This window comes from Manis javanica, chromosome 13 (genome assembly GCF_040802235.1).
Source record: "Manis javanica isolate MJ-LG chromosome 13, MJ_LKY, whole genome shotgun sequence".
Lineage (NCBI taxonomy): Eukaryota > Metazoa > Chordata > Mammalia > Pholidota > Manidae > Manis > Manis javanica.
Window position 1 is genome coordinate 27,946,475 of NC_133168.1, and position 21,358 is coordinate 27,967,832.

At 40.9% G+C, this 21,358-nt stretch overlaps 1 protein-coding gene across 3 annotated transcripts in view; it reads right to left on the bottom strand.

The window, feature by feature from the left end:
* The window catches only part of CYB5R4 (cytochrome b5 reductase 4), a 96,146-nt gene that overhangs the window by 56,277 nt on the left and 18,511 nt on the right, over positions 1 to 21,358 (bottom strand). For all 3 annotated transcript variants that reach the window (XM_073219393.1, XM_073219392.1, XM_037004922.2), the window contains exons 3-4: positions 11,410 to 11,510; positions 1,149 to 1,230 (exon numbers count right to left, since the gene is read on the bottom strand). In XM_073219393.1, coding sequence (XP_073075494.1) covers positions 1,149 to 1,230; positions 11,410 to 11,510 — 183 coding nt within the window. The remainder of the gene's footprint in view (positions 1 to 1,148; positions 1,231 to 11,409; positions 11,511 to 21,358) is intronic.

Sequence of the window (21,358 nt, forward strand, 5' to 3'; positions counted from 1 at the left end):
GAGACAAGCATCATGATTAATTTAGCAAACAAGCCCAGCTATAAACAGCATAGTAAAAACAGGAAAAATTCCATCATAAAGTTAAGACTGCATTTCAAAACCGAGGAAGTTAAAAAATAAGATTCTTAACATATTCTTTAGCAAACAGACAATAACTCGGCCCACCTTGGGGGCAGGGCAAGTGGTCTTGATTGATATGCTTCCAGAGGGGAGCTGCTATCCTAGAGAGGAACCAACCAGATCAGTACATTTCTTGTGTTAAGTTAATTTTGCAGAATTACCTAGAGGACTGATAACAGAAGAGATGTAATGTCTTTCATCAAAGATAAATATCTTAAGACCAGTTGACAAGTTCACACACCTAGCCCTTTGTCACATTCCTGAAAAATCCTTAAAAGGGGGAACCCCCAATCTTTCAGCATGCCTCTTCTCTGAGGTAGTCCACACTCCCCTTTCTTTTTGCCTTAAATAAAACTTTCTCCCAACCTTTCAGGGAGCAGCTCTCTGAGGTTGCCCACACATTCTCTCTCTTTAAATAAAACTTAAACCTTTCAGGGCATGTCTCCTGCCTGAGGTCACTCACACTTTTTCTCTCTTTAAGTGTGTAACTTTAAATAAAACTTTTACTATGCTTCACTATTGTGTCTCTGCCCTCCAATTCTTTGTTACGGTGTGGATAAGAACTGCGGAAAATAAAAATGTCCCCCTAACAAAAACTAAAGTTATTCCTCACAATGTGAGGGGCTGAAGCAGTTTTAGACATAAAAAAATAGGACACAAAGCTCTCTGTAAAGTTAGCCTCAGACTCTAGTCACTTACTAACTTCTGAGAAACTAAAGGAAAAAATATAAAGCTCCCTTTTTATAATCTACTTTTCTGTGAAAACCTGTTTTCTTACTCCTGCTCTGGTGTGCCCGATCTGAGACCCATAACAACATTATGAATATTCTCTCAAAACATGTCATAATTTTAAGGTAAAGTAATTGATTCATTCTAAGGAAGAACTAAAATTAAACCTTTAAAGTGTCTAGACAAGGAGGCTATTGAAAAGGAGAACAATACAAAGATTTAGCTGAATCTATCTGTTGAAATCCACATAAAGTATGTGCGTCTCACATCAAAGCCAGTTCAGCACTGGTACCACTTACCTTTAGGAGCAGGAGATTTAAGTGCCATTCTCCCAACCAGGCATTCTTTCAGCATGGATTCATAATTGACCCAACGATGAACCTGGGATGGGGGATATAAATAACAGAAAAGCAACATAACTCTAACACTGTAAGATGCTTTAATTTTATTCTGAGCAAAGCTGAACATTCTTACACTGCTCTGAACAACTAAGAAGCATATTCAATTAGGCAACAAGGGAGTGACAGGCAGGCAGCAAAGGGGTTGTCTAGAACAATGTCTCAGTGTTGTCTATAGACCTCTGGAGGGTTCTAACACCCTGTCAGATATCTGCAAGGTTTCGATTAATTTCAAAATAAAGATGTTATTTCCCTTTTTCACTATGTTGACTTTTGCACTGATGTTGGAAAAGCAATGCTGGGTAAACCTGCTTGCATCTTAGCACAAATTAAGGCAGTGAATTCCATCATTACATTCTGCACCATCACAGACCCAACAGGGGTCATGGATCATTTAAGAATATCCTTCAGGAAATAGAAAAATTATTAACTTTCTTAAATCTCAACCCTTGAGTACAGGTCTTTTTTACAATTGCTGTGTGACAGACCAGTAACTTCTCAAAAACACTTCTGCTGCAAAGATAGGCAGTTGCCCTAAGGAAAAACCCTTAGGCAACTGAACTGAAGCCTTTTTCTTTCAGAAAGGCTGTTTATATGTAAAAGAATGACTGATAAACAAACTGGTTATTTAGACTTGGATAACTGACAGACATTTTCTTGAAAATGAACAAAGTGAGACTGTCACTTCAAGGAAAACAATCGATAGTATTTGTTGCCAGACTTACTAGGTGTAAGATAAATTCCAATAAATTCTGACAGAAGTAAGCAGGCAAAGAGAGGCAACAAAGGGCCAGGTAATTTATTTGAATACCCCCAGGCGAGGCTCTGTGGCCTTTCTGTCACAGGCCAGGGAAGTCACGCCCACCGGGCAGGGCAGGCAGCAAGTTTTTAAAGAAGGCAGGGGAAGGGAGAGCAAAGGTGTACACTGGCGTGAGGATTGGCTCGCTTAGGGTACATGGGGGTCTCTCATTGGCCTTTAGCCAGGTACTGGAAAGTAACCACTACTCCTTTAGCTTGGGGGAAGGACTCTAGTTGGGAGTGTTATCCGATCAGGCTCTGGAATGTTGTCAGACTGGAACCTGTTGGTCTCTTCACCTCGTTTGGTGAGGCTTGAGCTTGTCCATCAGGCTCACTCCTTCCCTTGATGCCTGCGCAATTAAATTAAACAACTTTTCTGGAGGGCAGCTTCTCAATATACATTAAAAGCCTTAAAATATGAAACCCTTTTACTCAGTAATTCAGGTATTTACCAGAGAAAATATTTGCATATACACAAAGATGTGTACTAGAACACACATTATAGTACTATTTATATTAGCAAAATATTTTTGCTAATTATAAAAGACCAGTAAAAGAAAACTGTAATACAGTATTCAATGAAATATTATATAATCTGTGGGTAAAATTGTAGTATTTCCAGAATATCTCACCTGGCTTTAGTACATCTGCATATCAACAGGCATTCAGAGGTGGAGAGAAGTATGGCTTTAGTGGATTTGCATCTTTCCTCAGGGGTGGAGAGAAGTTCACCTCCATATTAATGGATGATTACCTGGACAAGGAGGACTTATCTGTACCTGAGAGGTGAGGGGAGGGCTGGTTTTCCTTCTGCTGGAGCAGGAAAGAGAGACGGCCCCAGACTGCAATTTGTAAGCAATAAATGGGTTTTAAACTTTATTTCTCCCTTTGACTGATTTCAGTTTTTAGAGGTATTTTGCCCCAGGATTTCCTCTCCCCGGACTTACATCTGGCGGTGGTTGACAGGATTCCTCTGACTGCCAAAATTTGTCATAATGGGTGCAACCTTTGGGAGGGCCACCCCTAGAAATGATGGGGAGAAGTGGCGCTCATGCCAAGGGACATGTGTTTACATTCATGTGGTCATGGAGGCGTCACCACCGCTGCTGGCTGCACTGACCCCAGCCCGTGGCCCAAGCCTAAGGCTACTGCTTCTGCCACTGCTGCAGCTCCTGCTGCTGGCAGCAGCCTGGTCACAACTATGAAAAGGAGCAGAGATCCGGGTCACCTTGATAAAGAAGCAACTGGCTGCTGTGTACCACGCTTTGCTGGCTACGGAGCCCATTGCAGGAACAGCTCTGACCAAGGTAATAACCACTTATCCCATCGCGGGGTGGGTGAGAGAATGGACCCAAAGGCCATGGAGTGGCACAGATACCTACCGTACATCATGTGACTGGCCATTTGCCTTTGGCAACCCCAGGGAATGATGAAGCAGATGCATTGGCCCAGGTGCGCTGGTGTAAGCATGGGGAGATGAAATCCCAGGGCAAAATACCTCTAAAAACCAAACTCAGTCAAAGGGAGAAATAAAGTTTAAAATCCATTATTACTCTCTCTCCTGCTCCAGCAGAAGCAAAACAGGCCCTCCCCTTCACCTCTCAGGTACAGATAAGCCCTCCTGCCTGGGTATTTATCCACTGATATGGAGATGAACTGCTCTCCACCCCTGAGGACATGCAAATGCACTAAAGCCATACTGCTTTCCACCTCTGAACGCCTATTGATATGCAGATGTACTAAAGCCACGTGAGATATTCTGGACATATTACAATTTTACCTACAGCTGGCTAGAAAAGCCTGCCTCTGATGTGGCCCAATAGCTACTATACCAGCATTTGTTGCACACAGGGCAAAAGACATTGTGGGCTGTAGCCTGTCAGTGGGGCTTGCCACTGACCTCTGAAGAAATCAGCTAAGCCTGGAAGGAGTGCCCTGCACGTTGTGCAGATCAGCAAACCACCAAGAGGGGCCTAGAGTGTCTCTCTGCAGCCTATGGCCGGCCGCAGGTGGTTGAGAGTGATCAAGACACCCACTTTACTGGACCTGTGTTGCAAGGATGGGTGCAGCAATTAGAAAGAAAATGGACGTGGCCCTGGACATTTCAACACATGACTGGTGATGACTGGCTCTTCTGGCACCCTGGGGACAAGGCCTGGAAGCTGGCCTCCTGTGTATTCCTGGAATAACAGCAAAGTGGCCCCCCAAAATCATGGTTATTTGCTTCTACAGTCCTTGTGTCCTGGATGCACCCCCTGGCTGCAGATACCACATGATGGCTGGAATGGACGAGCTTTGGACTTAATCTGCATGGGACTTTGAACCTAGCTGAATCCTCTGACTTTAGAATTATCATGATTGTGTTGCTCTTGTCAAGAAAAAAATGCTTAAAGAGAGGCCTGACTTTGTGTAATGTTCAGTAAAAGTTTTGTGAGTAATCTAGAATGGTTGTTAGGAAAGAGGAAATAAGTGTAGAAACATATTTTGTGCTTAGTGAGAGATTGTGCTGTAAAGTACCTTTACTTAATCTGCATAGGCTGAATCCTCTGGCTTGAGGATTATCATGATTTTATTGCTGTTGCTGCTGTATGTCATTAGTTTGGTTGGAAGAGGGGGAATAAGTTAATTGTAAGGTGAGATTTCTGGAGGGGTGGCCTGTGGGTAAAATTGTAATATTTCCAGAATATCTAGCCTGACTTTAGTACATCTGCATATCAACAGGCATTCAGAGGTGGAGAGAAGTATGGCTTTAGTGCATTTGCATCATTCCTCAGGGGTGGAGAGAAGTTCATCTCCATATCAGTGGGTAATTACCTGGGCAACGGAGGGTTTATCTGTACTCGAGAGGCGAGGGGGAGGGCCAGTTTTCCTTCTGCTGGAGCAGGAATAGAGAAGACCATGGACTACAGTTTATAAGCAATAAACGATTTTAAACTTTATTTCTCCCTTTGACAAATTTTGGTTTTTAGAGGTATTTTGCCCTGGGATTTCCTCTCCCTGGACTTACAAATCACTAGAATAGTCAGGTCAAATAATACTGGTATCTGAATCTTTCTCTTTGTTTCTGAGTAAATAAATATAAACTGTTAAAAAGAAAGACCCAGGCACAACATGGGGTCACTTCTGCTAGGCCAAGTCACCAAACAGGAACTTAATACCTAACCTAATTGTAGTTTCAACCTCCCCCAGAAACGTAGTCAGTCAGGAATTTTCCTGTCAGCATCAATAAGATAATGTGACATGTGTCCTCTCCATCCCCCAAAGGAATTCACCTAATAAAATGGAAAAAGCTATCCTCATGGAAGGGGTGGTTCGGTGGGCTGCACCTATGGATGGGGAAATACTGCAGGATGTCCGTAATGGAGAGGAGATATTTGGGTGTCCCCCAGTGAGCATGTGGTCCAAGGAGGCTTTCCTCCTAGAGGAGTGGGCCCCTCCTCAGGACTGAGGGGAGATGGGGGTGACACCTAAGGTAGTAGTGGAGGCTCTCCACAAAATAGGGAAAATCCTTTCATAAATAGAGTGCCTGCATGGTGGCAAGAGCAGTAGGTTGGCTATTTCTCAGTGTTAAAAAAAGGCCATGAAGGAGAAGGACATACTCCTGTGAGAAGAACAAGAGGCAGCACAAGAATGCAAGTTGTGAGGTACTATGAAGGAGGTAAAGAGATGTACTGAAAATTCAGATGGTGTCAGTGCTGAGGAGCTGTGGAGGAGGTGAAGGACGTGGTGGCGGAGGCACTCAGCAGAGCGGCGACAGAGCTGCCGTCAGCCTCAGAAGTGGGGGAGGATATGGCGGAGAAGGACGAGGAGGTGGAGATGATGCTGGAGGCACCAACCTCTCCTCTACTGAAATCCTGCCTGGTTGTAGTCAAGAAAATAAAGACAGAGGAACACTGGGTTCCTCCAAGAGAGGTGTAGTCCCCTCCCCAGGTTGTGGAGCACTCTATGTTCTACCTCTATACACAGGTGGAGCTGGTGGATTTGGGCTTCCACTTTTGGCAGAAACCCTCGGACTCCATTATCAGCCTGGCTCCTGTGCCAGGAATGGATAGTATCCTCCTGTCTGGATCAGAGATGTGAAAGTTGGCATTCTTGGTGCCTTCTTGGCAGCAACTGCATAATGCACACCAAATCAAGAGAACAATTCACTTTTCAATGGCTCATGGCTGCTCTTTGCACTAAATGGCTTTATCAGTGTGATTTACCATCTTCCCCTGCTGGATGGGAGATGTTTGCCAAGCTCCACCAGGTGTTATAGTAGTTGGGCATGAAGGCCATTTATAACCCAGTAAATCATGGCCCAGACAAGGAGCTGTTTACTTGGGGGATGAGGGATACAGAGCTGCAAATGGTTCCCCTATCCCTCTTTGGGACCTTAGGAGCCATTCTTGCCCCTCACCTGGACCTGTGCAGGAAACCAACTGGGCGATACAGTTTTACTGAGGGGAGGGTTGAGGCACCCACCTAGAGGGACCAGGTGGGAACCAGAGGCCACACATTGAAATATCAATTCATTGGTCCCCAGTGAATGTACAACACAGAAGCTGAATGAACACACATCTATGGCAACTCTGTGTAGTTTCCCAGGAGCCCTACTGTTATTGATGGATACTGGGTAAGGCTATCAGAGTGAAACAAGCCCAAATCCCATTGGTAATAGAGAGTCTACTGTGCATATCTCTCCCATCCCTGATTATATTTTTGTGATAGATATCCTGCAGGACCTACAGTTAGAGGCCACTGCACATGTGCTCAGGCTGAGAATACATGCGGTAGAGGTAGTTCTGAGGGGACATGGTAAGCACCCGCCTGTAGCCTGCCAGTGCCTCAGGAGATGATTAATACCAAACAATACAAACTGTCTGGAGGGAATAAAGAAATTGGAGAAACCCTAAAAGAACTGGTGAGGGTGGGTATTATAGAGCTCACCCATATCCCTTTTAATTCCCCAGTATGGCCAGTGAAAAAGTCACATGGCTCCTAGTGTATGTCTGTGGATTACAGAGAACTGAATAAAGTCACACCCCCTCTGCATGCTGCCATTCCCTCTATTACAGCCCTCACAGATACCCTCAGTCAGGAACTAGGGACGTATCATTATGTTGTAGATCTTGCTAATGCCTCCTTTTCTATTGATATACCACAGGAAAGTCAGGAACAGTTTGCCTTCATATGGGAAGGACAACAGTGGACTTTCACCATCCTTCCACAGGGGTACCTCCACAATTCACCACCTGTCATGGACTTGTAGCCCAGGACTTGGCAGTATGGGACAAGCTGCCAACAGTGCAGCTTTACCCTTATATTGATGATGTTATGCTTACTTCTGATTCTCCTACAGATCTAGAATGTGCAACACCTAGACTGTTACAATATCTACAGGTGAAAGGATGGGCCGTGAACAGCATTTGTCAGCCAAATTCTTGGGGGTTGTCTGGTTAGGCAGAACCAAAGTTATCCCAGAAGCAGTCACAGATAAAGTCCAAGCCAACTGTGACACTGCTGCAGGAGTTTTGGGTCTTTTAGGCTACTTGACAGTGTTTATCCAGCACTTGGCACAAATTCTCAAGCCCTTATACTGTTTGGTACCAAAGGGCATCGGGTGGCACTAGGATGAGACATGTGCATCTGCTTTTACTGCTGCAAAAATGGGTGGACAAGGCCATGCAGGCCCTGTGATAGACCCATTAAAGCCCTTTGAGCTGGATGTCCATGTGACCAAAGACAGTTATGGATGGGGTTTCTGGCAGCAGCTTGAACGAACTCCCCAACCTACTGTATTCTGGTCACAACTCTAAAATGGCAAAGAGGTATGGTACACCTTAAGAGAATAACAATTGGCTGCCATGAACCAGTCCTTGCTGGCTATGGAGCCATTATCAGAACAGCCCCAATGAAAGTAATAACCACCTATCCCAGCACGGGGTGGGTATGAGATTGGACCCAAAAACCACAGAGTGGCATGGCACAGATGTCTACATTGGCCAAGTGGGCACACACCTACAGTGGCATAGCACCCTCTCTACTAGCCTCTTGAATGGAGAACTCCAATGGCCACTAAGGCCAGTGACATATACCAGCGAAAGGCAGAAATAATTTGCTTTACAGCCTTTAGTAGCAGAGAACCCTTACTGGGAAGGAAGAGCCCCTATATCTGAACATGCATGGTATACAGATGGCTCCAGCCATGGGCAGCCTCCAGATGGAGGGCCGTAACTTTCCATCCTAAGACTGAGACAATATAGATGGAAGACAGTGAGGGGAAGAGCAGCCAATGGGCTCAGTTCAGGCAGTATGACTCGTGATCACCCAGGAGCCATCCCCACGAGTTGTTTTGCACTGACAGCTGGGCTGTCTAGTGATACTTGACTCTGTGTACAACATGGTATCATGCCAACTGGTTGGTTACAGCATATCATGTGACTGGCCATTTGCTGCTGGCATCCCCAAGAAATGATGAAGCAGATGAATTGGCCCAGGTACACTGGCTAGAAGGAAAGCCTGCCTCTGCTATGGCCCAATGGTTAGTTACATCAGTGTTTGTGGCATGAGGAGCAGAAGACAATGTGGGCTATGGCCCATCAGTGGGGCCTGCCTTTAACCTTTGAAGAAGTCAGCAGAAAATGGCAGGAGTACATTGTATGCTCTAAAAGGGACTTATACCGAGTACCACAGCAACCTGGGACAATAGCTAAGTGGGTGATACCCTTTATCAGGTGGCAAATAGACTACTATATTGGGCCTCTGCCCATATCAGAAGGGTACTGATATGCCATGACTTGTGTGGGCACAGTTACTATAATACCCACCCACAGTTCTGGTTGCTTTTCCTGCACATTGTGCAGACCAGCAAATGACCAAAAAAGGTCTAGAGCATCTCTTTGCAGCCTATGGCTGACCACAGGTAATTGCAAGAGATCAAGTTACCCACTTTACTGGACACACACTACAAGAATGGGTGTAATAATTAGAGATAAAATGGAAGTTTCATGTACCATATAGTCCTACTGGGGCAGGCATGATAGAGAGGTACAATGCTTTGTTAAAATCCAGCCTGAAATCAGATACTAATAGTCTATGGTCAGTCCACTTATGGACAGTGCTACAACGTTTGAATGAGGAGCCTCAGAAGGGGGCATTAAGGCCTATAGACATGCTAGCACACATTGCTGCCTCCCCTATACAACTGCAAATACAAACTAAGGAGGAATTGTTGAAGTTGGGGTTTGGCCATCAGAATATCTTGCTGCCAGCACCGACTACAATAAAATAAACCCATAGACTCCTGTCAGTGGACATAGCCTTGGATGTTTCAATATATGGACCAGCGATGGCTGGCCTTCCTGGAACCTTAGGGACAAGGTCTGGAGCCTGGCCTCCTGTGTATTTCTGGAATAACAGCAGAATGGCCCCCAAAGATCATGAGCAGGAAGGTAAGAGCATCTTACCAGGGAGTTTCATTATATTCTTTTTATTCTTTTTTTTTTTTATAGGAAATTTCCTGATTTTTTTTTTGGTATCATTAATCTACAATTACATGAAGGACATTATGTTTACTAGGCTCCCCACTTCACCAAGTCCCCCCTACATCCCCGTTCACAGTCACTGTCCATCAAAATAGTAAGATGCTGTAAAATCACTACCTGTCTTCTCTGTGTGGCACAGCCCTCCCCGTGCCCCCCCAACACTATACATCCTAATCATAATGCTCCCTTTCTCTTCTTCCCGCTCTTATCCCTCCCTTCCCAGTTTCATCATGTTCTTATAGCCAGTGCATGTACCTCCAGCAGCACTATACACAGACCCCTGTAACCCCCACAGAGAAAGCGGTAAAGGTATAGGTATACTAGACCCAGATGGGACCTCCTTCCTGCTACAGTCTTATCACAGGACCACTCTCTTGCATGCATCCTTACCTGATGGACAAGATATGCCTATCTTGGTGTCATTAAAACATGTATCTTATCACCCTTAAGTTTAATCTCCTCTAATGTCTTTGTGGACTGGGCACACACCCTAGCAAAAACGGCCAACACATCTGCTTGCTGGGTGTGCATGGAGCTCGCTACCACTTCTGCTACCAGTTTCCTGGGGAAAATGTGAGGCATGAACTCATCTGAGCAGACCTGGTTTGAATACAACTGGAATAACCACTTTGTGGCAATCAATCTCCTCAGGTTTGAGGACACCGTCTATCATCATAGTTCTGTTGTTATCTGTATCCTAGTATGTTGTTGTGACCTCTATTGCTATTGTGGAATCTGGTTACAATATTCTAGCTTTATCACACAGGGACCATCATGGAAGAGTGAGGGTGTATAGATTGTGAGGTGAGAATCCTAGAGGGGTGGAGTAGAGAAAATGGAAGTTCCTATGGACAGGATGCTCATCTGACCCTAATCTACATGCCCAATGTACACATGCAGGAATGTAATAATTGGCCTACTGTGTAGGCACATGCTTACATATGTGTTGGTAATGAGCCATTATTGTTTGTGTTGCTGTATAAAGACCTCCACATGTGCTGTGTGCAGGGGCAGAGGCAGATTGCAGACCTGTCAGATGTGGACATGATTCTAGCATTTGACCTGCTATATCAAGAACTGAAATTTGGTATAAGCCCTTTTACCCCCAACATTCTGCTGCTATTTGGTCTCACCAAATCCAGAGTGAACTTGCCTGGAGTTGAAACCCTTTGGTACAGTTGTGACATATAGGTAAATTTCTATTATTCTCAAGATTGCTGTTTCAAAATAACATTTCAACCAATTGATGGTAGCTAATATATTCTATATGGCTTTTAAATAGTATGAGAGCTAATGTTTGTTTCTAATTAATATAAGGAGAAAACTGTTTTAATTATCTTTTGACATACACATAATCTCTGGTATCATTCTAAGAAAAGTAAGTTTTCGTTTCATTGATCATCTAACTATCTATATGATATGTAGATTCAGTACAGCAAGACAGACTGATTATATAATGATCCCCAAATGAAAGAAAACTAAGAGCAAAGAAGCTAAGTGATTTGTTTTTTCTTGTAATTCTTACTGTCTCCTGTAAATTAATCATCATCATCAAAATTGATCAAAATGAATAAAAATTTACCAACACAAGAAATAGCAAGCACTTAAGAATAGACTCCTAGCCATAGATTTGAAACCACCTCTAAAATTTTAGGAGAACAAGTCAAAGGCAAATTAAATGAATAGTTGTTACATATGAGCATCTTGCCACACACTTCAAAATTCAAGCCAACACATGTGAAATTTATGCAACCATTTTATTTTTTTCTAAACTGTCACCCTGCTAAATGTAAGAACATCCTTCTACTGTAATACTAAGATTACTTTCAGCATCTTACCTGATCAAAAAGGTCAGTACCATCTGATCCTGCTGCTCTCATTAGTTCATCTTCTCCACCCGGATGATACTCCATGTATGGGCTGACATTATAAACAAACCCTATATCAAAGCAAGGAGAAATAATACCCTAAATGAACTTATAAACTGTACAAACTAGAAATGTAAGTTGCAATAAAGTTTTCCAAATACATCCTATTTAACAAATCATTATTCTTTTGAAGTATTAAGAATATTAAAGGTCTGAGGTCTCAACATACTTGTAAGCTAAGTTAGCTTGCCAGTTTCAGGGATCTAAGCAGAAAACATGAGACTCTGAGGTCAGAGACAAAAGACAGACTAGTATTCACATCAATAGCAGTAGGTAGACCATCAGCATTTGCATCAGTTCCCTTAACCCCAGTTCCCACAGAGCTTTGTGAAGAGGGCCAAACAATACCAGTACAATCAATGTAATGCATTACAGGAGAGAACTGAGCTTAGAAAACTGGAGTCTTTTATAATGAGCCATAAGTATGTCTGCTCTTTGTTCTGGAGGTCACAATTATCTGAAATATAATGAACAGCAAACAAACCTGGCCTTTGCTATAAAGGGAGGTACTAGCTGTACCATCCAAGGTTGTTCACTAGCAAACATCCCTGAAAGGACTGTCGAGAATAAAGATAGTCTTGCCCCTGTTTGCAGATGTGCAGATATGCAAAAGACCTATAGAGAACAGCCTCCCAATGCAAATAAATAAAACACTGTATATAATTTTTAAATGTTCTCTCTCTCTAATATTTCCACTCTATCATCCTCTACTCTCATTAGTTCATCTTAGTTCACAGATTTGAAACCACCTCTAAAATTTTAGTAGAACAAGTCCTGCTAGCCGGATCTGATGAAAAAGAAACAAGCTTTCATCCATGTGTCTGATCATCTCAGCAAAGCTGGGGAATGGTGACTGGGCTGCTTAGGCATTTTCTATGAAAGCAAGAACAATTCTTCTCTGCACTTTCCCAAACAGCAAAGATTATTGTTTGGATCTTAATAATTATCTTATCTTCCCTAAATATTTATTTCTTCTGTTCATATATTTAACTATATCTTTAACATTTAAGAAAGAGGGCACAACAAATGAGAATAGCTCAAGGAGTGCACCCTTCCAAGGACAGGAGTTGCCCCTTTTTAGTCCTTTACTTGAAAACTCTAGATAGTAGACAAATTCAGCCCTAAGTTACCTCAATAGTGCAATGAGAACAGCTGGTTTTCTTATATCCAGGACTATTCCCTCTTTACATGATGTTTGCCATTAAATAGCCTCAGATGACTTAAAAGGTTCATCCCATATAACAGTCTTGGAAGGAAAGAAAAGGTTGGATTTCAGACCCACCAGTTTATTTTTAGAAAATAACCAACCAATCCAGACTTCTTTATAATATTGCTTAAAGGTAATTTAGGCAATAAAAAGAAGTATATTCAGAAAATCTCTCTTTCGCAGACCTCCAAATAAGTCTGGAGGAAAAAAAAGCTAGTGGAGTCTCCCTCTTTTCACCACCCCCCAACACCCTTCCCCATCAACTACAGAAGGAATTTTTCCTATTGTTAAATGTTCCAAAATCCATGGACCACAAATGTCAGAGGTACTGATTAGGATTAGAGTTATTCGCAGTAGGCTTTTTAAAACAGAGACTGTCTTCCAAACAAAAGAATTCCAAATTTTCTCTATAACCAAACCTTGACTAGAGTTCTAGAGTTTCACAAGAATATGAAATCTACAACACATGACCAACTAACCTGTGATATAATTTCATGTTTCATCAACTAGCAAGAAGATAAACAGGTAGATCTAAATAGGTAGAGAAACAGATTAATACCTATCCATGATCAGCATACAAATCCTGACATGTCTCACATGTGTTCTTTGCTGCCTCCCAGCCCTTTAGATAGACCCTGACCCTCTCATGATCTTACTTTCCTTTCTGACAGACTAGAATCACTTGGGTCCTGAAGAACTTCTCATCCTCTTAAAATGGACAAAACTAGGAATGACTATAAAATCTCTCGGTATAAGGAATTAAGACTGTTAGTACCTCAGCCCCAAAAATGTTAAATTCAGCTACACTTTGGCAGTGTCAGTAATTCGCTAATTATGAGCCTTAAATCCAGCCTCAAAATGCAACTGATGAATTTCCTCTGGTCCAGATGCTGTTCTTTCCTCTCCCTTTTCTCTTCCCTTCTTTCCTTTTCAAAAGTATTTCCTAACAACTAAAACTTGGACTCCTCAATGTGTCAGAAGAAAACAAATGCAAAGAACCTAATTTTACCCTTTTCCTTCATTCTTTATTATATGCTGTTTGTATTGTACATGGCTTTTAGACAATAATCTCTCATGCACAAGCTTCTAGCCTCCCTGAGTTCTTACCACCTGGTTCTTTCAAACTAATTTTATAACATTCTAAATTTTGTAATGATACAATTAACTTCTTTCTATAGCTCTAACTGCTCAGGTGAGGCAGAATTTACACAACGGATGGCCCATGAAATATAAGTAAATAGTATTTATGGACCCAAAGGCATAATCTCAATTTATGCTAAGCTATTCATAAATTCTGCAAAACCTAAATCCTAACACTGACATTAAGAAAAATAGGGGCAGGAAGAGATTCATGAAACATCAATCCTAAATGGTGCAAAACTGGACTGTGACCAAGATTTTCTGGGCACAACCGAGCTAGTACTTTTAGATCGTTTACATCAGTGACCTTCAGTGGCAGAGGCAGATTTAGGGAGGATATCTCATCTATCTACCTACCTACCTGTCTGTCTGTCTGTCTGTCTGTCTGTCTGTCTGTCTGTCTGTCTGTCTGTCTATCCATCTCTTTATCTTTCCATCCATCCCCTCCTTTATGCTATACTTTATTTTTGTTTTGTACTTGTTTTTTAAATTCTTACCAGGAGTAGATACAAGAAAGGGGTTTACTGAGTACTGTTAAGAAGAGCAACTTAATTTCACTATATATATATATGCCAAATCAGAATGTTGTAACCCCTAAAATTATACAGTGTTATGGCAATTATATCTTAATGAAACCAAAAAACAGTTAAAAAAAGAAGAGCAACTTATTAAAATTAAAATACAACAGTTGAATTAGGAACATATACTCTAATGTTTAAATAATATTTAAATTTACTAAATGCCCTAGCAATATCCAGGGATAAAGTTTATAGCTAATTCATCCTGGCAGAGCTATAGTGCAACTGAATGCACACATTCAGAACAACAGCTACCCTGAGTTTAGACAATGTACTAGAAGGACATGTTCTAGTATTTTTACAGTAAATTACCTCTCTTCTGTTATATATTTGGAACTATGAGTTCTCAAATAACTTCTCAGAATAAAAATTACCCACTTTAAAATTACCACTTAGTGCTTTGTATTATCAGAAACTTATAGTGCCAATTCAGTCACAGAATGATAGTCTTAAGACTCAGAGAATTCTAAAGGCAATTTTTAGCTAGCTGTCATCTAGATCACATTTACAGGATCTGCAGACAGACTATCACCCTGCAGCTGCTTGAGCAGTACCACGGTCTAGAAGCTCACACACTGCTTGTTTCACAAACTTAGTTCAAGGAACAATATCATTTTTATATCTGAAAACTAATGTTGCCACATCACACGGAAAGAACTCTTCCTCTTGGCAAACACCTCCTCTAGCTTTTCATGTATACTTTTTATATTTGTTGTAAGTAAAACCCCAACTACTACTGATAAAGACTAGGCTTCTTACAATAAAATACTCAACTTCAAATTTGTGTAAGTTTATGTGTAAAAACTTAAAAATCCCACAATACATGTAAAAGAAAAGCAAATATATACCAGTTGCCTAACCTACCTAACAGTGTTACTATGAACAAGCATTACATGCAGTCCTCAACTACCTAGAAGCTAAGGCCAAGAGAGACATTAGTAACAATCATTTCATTATCTGACCTTAAGAAGTGTTAAAAAGCAACAACAAAAGGAGGCCACTAGTTCTTTAAAGAGAGAAACTCCCTTTGGGTTTTTTATGTTGATATTGTGAAAAATCATGAATCCCTATTTTGGGACATTGACAACATAACAGATACTACAATTTAACGATATGCAGAAACATTCTTCAAAGAGCATTCCTTCCATCCTCCTTCGCCCTAATTTAGGTAGCCACTGTCTCTTTAGACTTGCATATTCTGGGAATTTTATATAAATGAAATTATACAGTGTGTGGTCTTTTGTGTTTGCCTTCTTTCACTTACTACACTTTCAAGGTTCATTCAGGCTGTAGCACTTATCAGTACTTCATTCCTTTTTAGGCGGAATAATATTCCACATGTGGAGATAACACAATTTGTTTATCCATTCTTCAGTTCATGGACATTTAGGTTGTTTCTTCTTTCTGACTATTATGAAGTAATGCTGCTATGCTGCTATGAACATCCATTTACATGTTTTTGTGTGGACATATGGTTTTTATTTCTTTCAAGTATATACTGAGGAGTGAGTTTGTTGGGTCACATAGCAATCCATGTTTAACTTTTGAGGAACTGTCAGACTATTTTCCATTCTCACCAGCAATGTGAGAAGGTTCTGATTTCAAAGAGCTCTTTTTTCATCCCTACTCCAGCTCCTGAGAGAGAGGAAAAGCCTTAGAACTTGAATATAGAACTTGAATCACACCACATCTCAAATAACTGAATTCAGAACTGGGTTGTAGAATGCTCCAATTTAATCTCAACCCCATTTTGAGAGCCCAATGACATTAGATTTAAGCGACACTATACCTATTAATCTATTTCCCAAATGAGGCTCTCACTATTTTCTAGGTTAGGTAACCATACACATGAACCCCTATAGCACACTGATAAGGAGTGAACTACACGCCCATGGTTCAGGCCAGAAATCCACTAACCATTTTTTATTTTTCTTTGTTCTAGTTCATATCAGAGTCTCAGATCATGACCCAGAGATTCCTAGGAAAGCTCAAGGCTCTTTTGGTGATCCAAGGCCAAACATTATAGAAATCTGCCTTTTAAAAAAAATCTCATTCTTGAAGTCAGATTTAACAGAGGTGACATTAGAATGCAATCGTCATCTGTTAAGCCACACATTGAAGATATTTGTCAAAATGTAAAATGATGCCACCTATCCACTTTGTTGTATATAGTTTCTTGTAAAAAAATGTATTATTTATGATACAGTGAGCTTATTCTTATTTTAAAATTACTTTCAAAATATTCTTTAAGTTCCTTAACTTTAATTTCTCAAAGGTAAACATAAATAGTTATAATCATCATAAACAAACCTTGGGGTCCTCAATAACTTTTAGAATTTAAGAGCTGTAAGTAAAAGTGGCATTTTTGTAATTAGATTTAAAAATAATTTTTGTTTTAATATTCAAAGAGATTTTACTCCAAAGCCCCACATTACTTTCATTCAACAAAAATTTATTTAATGCCTATTATGTATGTGCCAAGTATCATGCCACCATACTGTAGCATTCCTATTTATTTCACTATACACCAATGAAAAGTGCATTCATATAGTAAAGTCATGGCATATTTCACTGTATTTAAAAGCAGATCCATTTTTACAAGTACTATGAATACTTTGCCATCTTGTGTTCAGTGAAGAAACTGCATATCGCTTTCATTATTTCACGTCCATGAATCCAGGTCACCTACTCATCTAGTTCTTCTGACGGCTGCTGAGAGAGGCTGTCAGGAGATGCAACAATAAAACAGCATGTGGAGCAGGGTTCTGGGAAGATGGAGGAACAGGGAGTTTCTGTGATTGCCTCACCTCACAAACACACTGTGGGAGCAGCTATATGTAATAACACTCACTCTGAGAATGACATGAAACTGGCAGAACAAACCTTCCATAGCCAATGAAAAAGTGGAGGCCCCGTCAAGAAAGGTACAAGGTGCAGTAACACTGTCAGGACACAAACCTCCTCCTGCCACGTAGCCCTCAAGTGGAGGAGCCGGGGCCTAGAGGCCCACACCAGCGTGACAGGCCCTGGGGACCTGCACCGCGGAAACAAGCTCCTGAAACGTCTGTCTTTCAGAATTAGCAGGGCCTAACTGCGGGTAGAGGCCAAGCCTCTACTCCTGGAGGGCCAGTGTGCTGTGCTGACTGGTCTGAGGCCCAGCATGGAAAGGGGAGTTTAAAAAGAGCCTGGGTTACATAGGAAGGAGACTTACTGATTAACATTGGAATGTGTACCAGAAGGGCAGGGAACTGCAGAAGTTTTCTAAGGGAGAGGAGGGGCTGGCAGGCCCCATTTTTCTTGCCCTCACTCAGCCTATCTGGCCAGATACCTGCAGGAGCCAGTTCTGACACTCTCCATCTACTTAGTCAGCACCTACTTGCCCTACCCAAACATTCTCTTGCGGACTCACCTTGCACAACTTACCCACTCCCTGAGGCACACCTCCAAAGCAACCCCACACCAACACACCCAGCTACCAGCCCCAGCCAGGACCACTGTTCCTCTAGAGCATCTCCTGCCCTGGGGAGGGGAAGAACTAGCCCTACCCACCTGCACACTAACAGTAGATACCATCTGGCCTCTTAGGCAGCCATGCCAGGAATAAACCCCTCCCCACCAACACATCCATGGTAGTCCAGAGGCCATTACTAACAGCAAGGCTGGGGGCCAGCCCTAAACACCAGCACACCTGCAGGGGCTGCAACCAAGCCTTTTAGCCAGCTATACCAGAATGAGCCTTGCAAGCCAGTGCATCCACAACAGCTGCACCCATCACTGCTGACAGATGGGCTGAGGACTGGCACCAGCCACCAGCCTACTGGCAGCAGTCATGGCTCAGCCACACAGGAGGGAGCACACAGACACATAGGGAGCACCCCGGAGCACCCAGTTCTGGTGATTATGGGCTACTGCGTTAATGGGCACCATAGGATGCCTATGACATAAGGGGACTTCATTCAGAAGTCCAAGACCAAGAGACATAGTTGACCTACTAATATACAGAAATAAACATAGAGAACCAGACAAAATGAGGACGCAGAGGAATATGTCCCAAATCAAAGAACAAGATAAAACACCAGAAAATTTGCCAAACAAAATGGAGATAAGCAGCTACCTGATAAGAGAGTTCAAAGTAATTGCCATAAAGAGACTCACTGGACTAGAGAGAAGAGTGGATGAACTCAGTGGGAACTTCAAGATAGTATAAAAAAGAACCAGCAAGGACTGAAGAATACAATAACAAAAATGAAAAATACATTAGATGGAATCAATAGCAGATTAGAGGATGCAGAAGGATCTGAGATCTGGAAGATAGGGTAGTGGAAAACAACTGAGCTGAACAACTGAAGAAAAAAGAAAAGAATTTTTAAAAACCAGGAGAGAGTACTAGATCTCTGAAACTTCAAGAAACAACATCCAAGAGGGGGTTCCAAGAGAAGACAGAGAAAGGGGCAGAAAATTTACTTAAAAAAATAATAACTGAAAACTTCCCTAACCTGGGGAAGGAAACAGACATTCAGGTCCAGGAAGTAGGGAGAGCCTCAAACAGGATAAACCCGAGGAGATCCACACCAAGGAACATTATGACTTAGATGACAAAGATTAAAGATACAGAGAGAATCTTAAAAGCAAGGGAAAGCAAACAGTGATGAAAAAGGCAAATCCCATAAGGCTCTCAGCTGATGTTTCAGCAGAAACTCTGCAGACCAGAAGGCAGTGGCATGAGATACTCAAAGTGCTGAAAGGAAGAAACCTACCACCAAGAATACTCTACCCTAGGGGCTTTCTTGTCCCCTCCTGGCGTGTGCCAGGAGCTCTGTCCTCTCCCTTTATCTTTAAATAAAGCCTCTGCCTTCCTCTCCTAAAAAAAAAAAAAGAATATTCTACCCAAAAAGTTATCTTTCAGAATTAAAGGAGAGATAAAGAATATGCTAAACAAAAGTTAAAGGAGTTCATCACCACCACCCCAGGCATTACAAGAAATGTTAAAGGGACTTCCTTGAGTGGAAAAGCAAAGGCCATTATAAGAAATCATGAAAGGAAAAACATTTCACTAGTAAAAATAAATATACAGCGAAGGAAGTAGGCCAATCACTTATAAAGTTAGCATGACGTTCAAAACACAAATGTAGTAAAATCAATTAAATTACATACACAACAATTAGTCAAGAGATACACAAAATGAAAAGATGGAAATAATGACATAAAACATGGAGGGGAAATAATGAAAAAAGTGCTTTTAGAATTGTTCAAACTTAAACAACTATCAACCTAATATGGACTGTTATGCATGTAGAATGATGTATGATATATAACCAAAAACCAAAAGCCTATAATAGATACAAATAACAGAGAAAGGAATCTAGTGTAACACCAAAAAAAGTCACCGAATCACAAGGGGTGAGAGCAAACAAAAGAAAGGAACACAGAACTACAAAAACAACAAGAACATAACGAATAAAATGGCCACTGTATGTACCTATCATTACTTTAAATATAAATGAACCAGATGCTCCAATTAAAAGACACAGAGTGGCTGAATAGATTAAAAAATAAGAGCCATCTACATGTTGCCCACAAAAGACCCACTTCTGACCTAAAGACAGCACAGATTGCAAATGAAAGTATGGAAAAAGACATTCCATACAAATGGAAGCAAAAAAAAAAAAACACTGTCGTAGCAATATTTACATCAAATGACAGAGATTTCAAAGACTAATGAGACAAAGGAGGGTATGATGATAAAGGTATCAATCCATCAGGAGGATATAACAGTTATAAATATCTATGTAGCCAATGTAGGAGCATCTGATATATAAAGCAAATATCAACAAATATAAAGGGAGAAAATGACAGTAATACAATAATGATAGGGACTTAACACCCCATGTACATCAATGGATAGACAATCCAGACAGAAAATCAATAAGAAAACAGTAGCTTTGAATAATACATCAGACCAGATGCTTACAAGATATATACTAAACGTTAAACCTAAAAAAAGCAGAATACACAAACTTTTCAAGAGCACATGGGATGTTCTCCAGTATAGATCACATTTTAGGCCATAAAACAAGTCTTGCTAAATTTAAAAAGACTGAAAGCACATCAAACATCTTGTCCCAACACAATGGTGTGAAACTAGAAATCAACTGCAAGAAAAAAAAAATGAAAAAAAAAAACAAACATGCAAAGGTTAAACAACATGTTACTAAATAACCACTGAGTCAATGAAGAAATCAGAGATCAAAAAATATATGGAGGCAAGTGAAAACAGAAACACCGTGGTTCAGAATCTTTGGGTCATTGCAAAAGCAGTTATAAGAGGGAAGTTTACAGCAATACAGGACTATCACAAGAAACAAGAAAAAAATCTCAAATTAAAAATATAACCTAGTAATTAAGGAACTAGAATAAGAACAAAGCCCAAACTTAGTAGTATGAAGGAAATAACAAAGATCAAAATGGAAATAAATGAAAAGGACAAAGAAAAAGAAGGATCAATGAAACTAAGAGCTGGTTCTTTTGAAAAGATAAACAAAATTAACAAACTTTTAGCCAGACTCATGAAGAAAAAGATAAGACTCAAAATAAAAAATGAAAGAGAAGTTGCAACCAATACCACAGAAAATCAAGGGATTACATGAGAATTCTGCAAAAAATCTACATGCCAACAAACTGGACAACCTAGATGAAGTGGAAAATTCCTAGCAACATACAATCTTCCAAGACTGAACCATGCAGACACAGAAAATCTGAACAGACCAGAGTAACAAAAATGAATCAGTAATCAAAATATGCCCCCAAAACAAAAGTTCAGAACCAGATGGCTTCACAGGTGAGTTTTATAAAATAATTAAAGAAGAGCAAATACCTATTCTTCTCAAACTATTCTAAAAAATAGAAAAGGAAGAAATGCTTTCAAATTTATTCT